This window comes from Notolepis coatsorum, assembly GCF_963971535.1.
Source record: "Notolepis coatsorum genome assembly, chromosome: 19".
NCBI classification, from domain to species: Eukaryota; Metazoa; Chordata; class Actinopteri; order Aulopiformes; family Paralepididae; genus Notolepis; species Notolepis coatsorum.
In genome coordinates, this window is record NC_140183.1 from 65516152 (window position 1) to 65524712 (window position 8561).

At 37.0% G+C, this 8561-nt stretch overlaps 1 protein-coding gene across 1 annotated transcript; it reads left to right on the plus strand.

The window, feature by feature from the left end:
- Positions 1 to 1077: 1077 nt before the first annotated feature.
- On the plus strand, positions 1078 to 1542 carry LOC311246532 (histone H1-like; the record flags this gene model as incomplete). The annotated part of the gene is made up of 1 exon (XM_084336682.1): positions 1078 to 1542. One exon carries the CDS (start codon positions 1078 to 1080, stop codon positions 1540 to 1542), a length of 465 nt encoding a protein of 154 aa, XP_084192808.1.
- Between the last annotated feature and the right edge of the window lie 7019 nt (positions 1543 to 8561).

Here is an 8561-nt window from a genome sequence, read left to right on the forward strand (position 1 = left end):
CACTGCTGAAAAGCATGATATTACTGTTCCGTTGTGACTTCTTTATAACATTCAGTAATAAGACACAACACTATGTGTTGATATGATAATCTATACATATAATTTATACATATAGCAACCATTCCATTGCCTTTACTACACAAACATTCCGTGCAAGGCCTCTTTTGTGGTAATGCAGAACATGTTATGGTGCGTTTATGTTTGGTGATATGATCATGATTCATTATGAATCTACTATGTCTATTTAAACTATTGAAATACAATTAAAATAGACCAATGCAGTTATTATTTATTGTGTTCAGTGTAGCAGATTTAAATCAGAAAACACAGCAGATCAGCAATGCCCAAAAAGCATGTATTGTCAACAAGCATGCAGCAGTCTAAAGTACACAGCAAACTAGTCCCCCACCCCCAAAAGGAAAATGTAGCTACGCTTCTTGTGTGAGTTATGAAATGTTTTGCAACATTAATTAATTAAATGTTAGTTGTAATTAATATATGCCATGTGAAACCTTCCACTAATCTAAGGTAGTGATCATCCCTCATACGAAGTCGAGGTGACCCACGCTACAGGCCACCAGCAACAGTGTGTTTACCAACACCGGAAAAGCATCCATTTAAAACAAAACGCATCACCCCAGATTACTATTCTTGCTCCCAGTCTCTAGTCAGGTAGCTCGGCTCGCTGGAAAACGAGATTATGTCGGATTATAATGCAATCTAAAGAATTGTGAGACATAAATAACAGCAAAAGGTATAGCTGCGCACCATGGTGAAGGCGCAAATTGGTGGTTTGAAGCGTCCACAAACACACCAGGGGTCTCCAAATGGTTTAATTCTGACATATTTCTGCTTGCTGACCCATTTGGCGTTAAATTCCTGCAATATTCATAGTTGTGTATTTGAGCTCTTTTTTGGCGAGGAGAAAACACAAGCGGCAGAGCATTTTGGCAGCACAGAGGAGGACATGGTGGGTTGAGTCTACATGGCTCTCATGTAGTGTTTAAGACCAGCCCTCTGACTGAGCTTCAATATCATAATTCTAGTTGTGTTGAATCTGAGACCGAACGAGAGAAGATGGCAGAAGTCGCTCCAGCTCCAGCTCCCGCTGCTCCGGCTAAGGCCGCTAAGAAGAAGGCAGCTCCCAAACCCAAGAAGGCAGGTCCCAGCGTCAGTGACCTGGTCGTCGAGGCAGTGTCTGCTTCTAAAGAGAGGAGCGGTGTGTCTCTGGCTGCCGTAAAGAAGGCTCTGGCTGCCGGTGGCTATGACGTGGACAAGAACAAGGCCCGCGTTAAGACTGCTGTCAAGAGTCTGGTGACAAAAGGAACCCTGGTCCAGGTCAAGGGTACCGGAGCCTCCGGCTCTTTCAAGATCAACAAGGCTGAGGTTAAAGCCAAAAAGCCTGCAAAGAAAGCCGCTCCGAAAGCCAAGAAGCCAGCAGCCAAGAAACCTGTCGTGGCCAAAAAGCCCACGAAGGCGGCAACGAATAAGCCTGCTGCCGCCAAGAAGTCTCCTAAGAAAGTCAAGAAGGTACACTCTTAATTTTTTTTTTATTTTTACGGGACTTTCAATGTATTATTTTACAGATTACTTTTGTTTTTCTACTTTAAGTGTAAATCCCATAAAAATACAGGAAATTCCATAAAAATACAGTAAATAACCTTTAATACAAATATTAACCATTAAATAAAGGTTGTAATCTGTAGATTGATTTAATAAGAAATTATCTTTTTTTTACAGGATTATTCCATTGCTTAATTGTCTTGAATGTTAAATTACATGTAAAACACCTAGAATATACATCATTTTACTGTATGTGAAAATAAGGCAACTTTCTGTTTTTTTGCTGTTAAACTTTAAATGTAATGTTAAATAATGTTAAAAAAGAGAATAATATAATTAAAAAACAGTAAAAACCTTCAGTTATTCTACAGGTAATTCTTTTTAAATACATGTATTTGCTTAATTGTGTTGAATGTTAAATTACATTGAATTGTATGTAAAAACACATAAGATACTCATCATTTTACTGAATGTGAAAATAAGGCAACTTTCAGTATTTAAAAAAAATACGATCAAACTCCTTCAATAAAGTGACAGAACTTAAAGTTCAGCAGTGAAACACTGTTATTTCACAGGTTTTTCCTACATTTATGATGAAACACCTTCAATTAAGTGACATAACTTAAGTTCAGCAGTGAAACACTGTTATTTTACAGGTTTCCCCATAATTATTACAATCAAACTCCTTCAATTAAGTGACAGAACTTCGTTCAGCAGTGAAACGCTGTTATTTGGCAGGTTTTTCCTACATTTATGATGAAACACCTTCAATTAAGTGACATAACTAAAAGTTCAGCAGTGAAATACTGTCATTTGACAGTATTTTCCTAAATTATTACGATCAAACTCCTTCAATTAAGTGACAGAACTTAAAGTTCAGCAGTGAAACACTGTTATTTCACAGGTTTTTCCTACATTTACGATGAAACACCTTCAATTAAGTGACATAACTTAAGTTCAGCAGTGAAACACTGTTATTTTACAGGTTTCCCCATAATTATTACAATCAAACTCCTTCAATTAAGTGACAGAACTTCGTTCAGCAGTGAAACGCTGTTATTTGGCAGGTTTTTCCTACATTTATGATGAAACACCTTCAATTAAGTGACATAACTAAAAGTTCAGCAGTGAAATACTGTCATTTGACAGTATTTTCCTAAATTATTACGATCAAACTCCTTCAATTAAGTGACAGAACTTAAAGTTCAGCAGTGAAACACTGTTATTTCACAGGTTTTTCCTACATTTACGATGAAACACCTTCAATTAAGTGACATAACTTAAGTTCAGCAGTGAAACACTGTTATTTTACAGGTTTCCCCATAATTATTACAATCAAACTCCTTCAATTAAGTGACAGAACTTCGTTCAGCAGTGAAACGCTGTTATTTGGCAGGTTTTTCCTACATTTATGATGAAACACCTTCAATTAAGTGACATAACTAAAAGTTCAGCAGTGAAATACTGTCATTTGACAGTATTTTCCTAAATTATTACGATCAAACTCCTTCAATTAAGTGACAGAACTTAAAGTTCAGCAGTGAAACACTGTTATTTCACAGGTTTTTCCTACATTTACGATGAAACACCTTCAATTAAGTGACATAACTTAAGTTCAGCAGTGAAACACTGTTATTCTACAGGTTTTTCCAAAATGATTACAATCAAACTCCTTCAATTAAGTGACAGAACTTCGTTCAGCAGTGAAACGCTGTTATTTGGCAGGTTTTTCCTACATTTATGATGAAACACCTTCAATTAAGTGACATAACTAAAAGTTCAGCAGTGAAATACTGTCATTTGACAGTATTTTCCTAAATTATTACGATCAAACACCTTCAATTAAGTGACATAACTTAAGTTCAGCAGTGAAACACTGTTATTTTACAGGTTTCCCCATAATTATTACAATCAAACTCATTCAATTAAGTGACAGAACTTCGTTCAGCAGTGAAACACTGTTATTCTACAGGTTTTTCCAAAATGATTACAATCAAACTCCTTCAATTAAGTGACAGAACTTAAAGTTCAGCAGTGAAACACTGTTATTTCACAGGTTTTTCCTACATTTACGATGAAACACCTTCAATTAAGTGACATAACTTAAGTTCAGCAGTGAAACACTGTTATTTTACAGGTTTCCCCATAATTATTACAATCAAACTCCTTCAATTAAGTGACAGAACTTCGTTCAGCAGTGAAACGCTGTTATTTGGCAGGTTTTTCCTACATTTATGATGAAACACCTTCAATTAAGTGACATAACTAAAAGTTCAGCAGTGAAATACTGTCATTTGACAGTATTTTCCTAAATTATTACGATCAAACACCTTCAATTAAGTGACATAACTTAAGTTCAGCAGTGAAACACTGTTATTTTACAGGTTTCCCCATAATTATTACAATCAAACTCATTCAATTAAGTGACAGAACTTCGTTCAGCAGTGAAACACTGTTATTCTACAGGTTTTTCCAAAATGATTACAATCAAACTCCTTCAATTAAGTGACAGAACTTAAAGTTCAGCAGTGAAACACTGTTATTTCACAGGTTTTTCCTACATTTACGATGAAACACCTTCAATTAAGTGACATAACTTAAGTTCAGCAGTGAAACACTGTTATTTTACAGGTTTCCCCATAATTATTACAATCAAACTCCTTCAATTAAGTGACATAACTTCGTTCAGCAGTGAAACACTGTTATTCTACAGGTTTTTCCAAAATGATTACAATCAAACTCCTTCAATTAAGTGACAGAACACAAAGTTCAGCAGTGAATTTTTTTTTACAGATATTTGCTATATATTCTCTGTATTTTTACAGCCCAACTGCTGTATACAAATTCAAATTACCTATTATTTGAAATCCCTTTAAAAGTATCTGGACAAGACATTTTTCTTTTTTAAATGTCAATGCACATTAGGGAAAATGAATGATGTTCAAATAAAAGCCCAAGTTCTAATCTATCGGTTTTCATTTCATGTTTCAATCTGCTCCAGAGGCTGATATAAAAGGTTTTATTAACTGACAATTCTGAAAATCTTTCCAAAAAACCCTAATTGCATAGGTTTTAATAGGAGTTTTTAGCAGGCGTTTTATGTCTAAATGGGTTAAGTATTCATTTTGCATGGTCTCAGCTGCACTCCAGTTCAACAACCCACAAGCAAGCACTCTTCTCAGTATATTTGGAGTACATACAGTTGATATATACAGTTGATATACCTTGTAAAAGTCAGTACAGTTAATGTGTCAAAAGTAGAAATAAGCATTTAAAAGCTCTATTCTCCAATGTGGATGATAATCTGCCAATGGTGAAAAGGAAACGACTATATCTAGCATACTATTGTATAGTGCTGAGAGATGAGTCGGCGGTGGTGTCTCGAAGGAGAGCGGTATTTATTAGCACAACATTTTATATGGAAATCACAACATTTATATGGAATGTCACTGTAAACCAGTGTTCATTTTGGCAGCTATTTTCATTTTAGTTTTAGTCTTAGTAATGTGTCAAGTGCTCCTTTTTCGTTTATCATATTTAGTCATTTTCATTTATTTTTTTCGTTTAGTCAGTTTTAGTCAACTAAAATGTCTGAGCATTTTAGTAAACGGATGACATTTTTGTCTATTTTTAGTCAATGGAAAAAAACTTGGCAGAAGTCAGAAATAGTCAACATGGAACATATTCTGATTTAAATTGCGTATTTATTTTTTAACCTATAGGGGAATCTGAGTCGGCAGCACAAGTAATAAACAGGAAGGGTGCAGCACTCACTGTCGATCTGTGAATGGAGAAATAACTTAATAAGACCTGTCCACACGAGAGTTTGGATTTAATATGACCGAAGTTTGAAAAAATAAAACTCTGTCCACACGGTGAACACAGGTGGACAACCGTGTATAACTGCGTACTCACGGGCAGAGCTGGAACCCAGCAACCGATACATTTAGTACAATGTAATACAATGCCAAAGCAGTAGGCGGCGATGTTGTTCAGACATGAAGGCCATTTCAACCAATCAGAAAAGACTGAACGCTCACTAAACTTCCTGTTGGGTCGCGATCTGCCATTAATTTACTGAAGAAGAAGAAGTAAACTTCCTGTTTAGAAGCACAGCTGGACCCTATTGATCATTTTGCCAACGGAACATATATTTTCAGCAAAGAAAGAAACTGCAATAAACAAACGGATACATTCACTGTGTTCTGCCTCTCATTTTGTTGATGAAACAAAACCATCAGCAACACAATTTACCACCAAGAGCGGATAGTTTAGTCTCACAAAAAAGATCTCCGGTGTTGTTAGCTACATGCTAATGTCAATGGCATTCTCTATGTATAGTATATAGCTTAAATGCTAACGTAATAATGTAATGTTAACGCTAGTATAATGAATGGATGCAAACGTTATTTAACACATTGCAGAATGGGTACAATACAATACGGCTCAATACAAACAATTGTTAAGGGGATGCAGTCTGGACTGGGTTCCTTATAACAATAACTTGACAACACATGAGTTTAGTTTAGCTGCAGCTACATGTTTACTCTGAGCGTCAACAGACATCAGTCGATCACAACACTCTTCAACACAGACGATACGTTTTTAACAAAAGTTTGTTACAATCATTTTCATATAACGCTACTTGGGACAGCTCTGCTGTAAACACTGGTGTAGTTGGCTCTGCTCTAATCTCTCTACCCCGCGGTCTGCCGTGAACATGGGGAATAATTGCGACAGCTCTGCTGTAAACACTGGGAATAACCCCGGTTGCTATGCCCACACGCAACTGCAAAACCGCACAACTCCACCCTGGCCACCGGTTTCAAAGACCGCGGTTGCAGTGTAGCAAATCCCCGGTTGTGTGTGGCCGAACAGTGCAACTGCGCACATACAATCACGGTTACATTAAACCCAGCGTTCGTGTGGACGGGGCCTATGTCTGGCCTTGCTCACCTGGCAGCGATTTATTTGAAAATATTAAATAACAGTAACAGCAGCCAGTGTAACAGTGTCAACAACACTAACAGGATACTGTGTTTTGTAAACAAACAAACACAGTAGTTGAACTTGAGTAGATAATAGTACAGTACAATAGTGTATAGTACACACAGTAGCAATCTGATTGCAATCTGCTTGCATAAACATAAAATGATAAATCACATTTTGAGGTTGTTGTGTAAAGTGCCACATGGTGATGGAAGGTCTGGTTAGGGGTTAGATTTAGAGGTGGTCTAGGTTTGGTTAGGGGTTAGAGTTAGAGATGGTCTAGAGGTCTGGTTATGGCCTCTATTAACCAGACCTAGACCACCTCTGACTCTAACCCCTAACCAGACCAAGACCACCTCTCTGACTCTAACCCCTAACCAGACCTAGACCACCTAGGCTCTTACTCTAACCCCCAAGTTAAGTTTGGTGATGGTCATTGGTCAGTGCTGGGCTGCTGCTGGCAGCGGTTTATTCTATAACAACATGATACTGTAAACTAAACACAGTAGTACTAGTAGTACACACTGATTGCAATCTGCTTGCATAAAAATATACATTCTGAGGTCAGTGTACTGTTAAAGTGCCACATGGAAGAGGTCTGGTTAGTGGTTAGAGTTAGAGGTGGTCTAGGTCTGGTTAGGGGTTAGAGTTAGAGGTGGTCTAGGTCTGGTTATGGCCTCTATTAACCAGACCTAGACCACCTCTGACTCTAACCCCTAACCAGACCTAGACCACCTCTAACTCTAACCCCTAAGTTACGGTTGGTGATGGTCAGTGCTGTATTCTATAACAGTGTAAACGTCCGTGCGGAACCAAAGTGCTCAACCATAATATACTATAATGTGTATATGTACTGTATATCACTTTATATACATGCCAACACTAATTTATTAATCATATTGTAAATAAGCTGTGTATACCAACTATGGGGTGCTCTTTGCCATGTGTGTATGGATATATATATATATATATATATATATATATATATATATATATATATATATATATATACATACACACACATACATATCCATGGCAAAGAGCACCCCAGTTGGTGTACAGCTTATTATTTATAATATGATACAGTATTTATGGGATAAATATATATGCGTGTGTGTATATGTGTATGTATACAGTATATACAGAACAATGCTATAAACATCATGTATGAATATGTATCATGTATGAATATGTGCAGGTATATATGTGTATAAAAAATGGGAGTCTTCAGGCGTAGGCCCGGCAAGCTATATAGTGCTTCTCCCTAGCCCTTTTCGGACAATGCTGCAACAGCAGCTGGTAAAACTTGCGATTTATGACCATTGTCATGTGTCCAATATAAAAATTAACTGAACTGAAAACAAGAATGTTATTCATCCTCTTTCTTCCAGTGCTGCTGTATCTTGTTTCGCTTCATTTTAGTCCTGATGGCTCTGGATTCTCTGTAATACACACAAACAGAAATACTATTTCAATCAACCTCATGGAGAAATAAAGAAGAAATTGCATCAGATTGATGTCCAAATCTTCAGAATTTGGACATGAGACCATTCTGATCTTGTGAGCTCACGTTTCACTGCCCACATCATTCTGGCAAATCTCCATAGAGAGAAGTTTGTAATCTACGAGAAGAGGTGGTTTAGGTGTGACAACAGTGAGAAGCAACTGTTCATTTCAAAACACCAATGGCGGAGGTTAGCGTAGATGCTGCTATTAACATTAGTTATATCTGAAATGAAATGAGTTTCTTAATTGGAAGAGCAAAGAACAGCACTGAAGGTTTTCTTTCCTGTGGAAACTGTATTCGCTTTACTCCCGACCTTGTGGTGGAAAGAATTAGATTTACCTGAATAGAGGTTGATCCGATCACCTGCCAAATAGTTTTGAAAAAAGGGACATGAAATAAATCACAAGTAATCAAATGAATTAACAGCAAACTCACCAGTCATTCCAGCCAGTCATGCTCTGATATCTTCGATATGAGTGACAGGACCTTGGGATTGACTGCG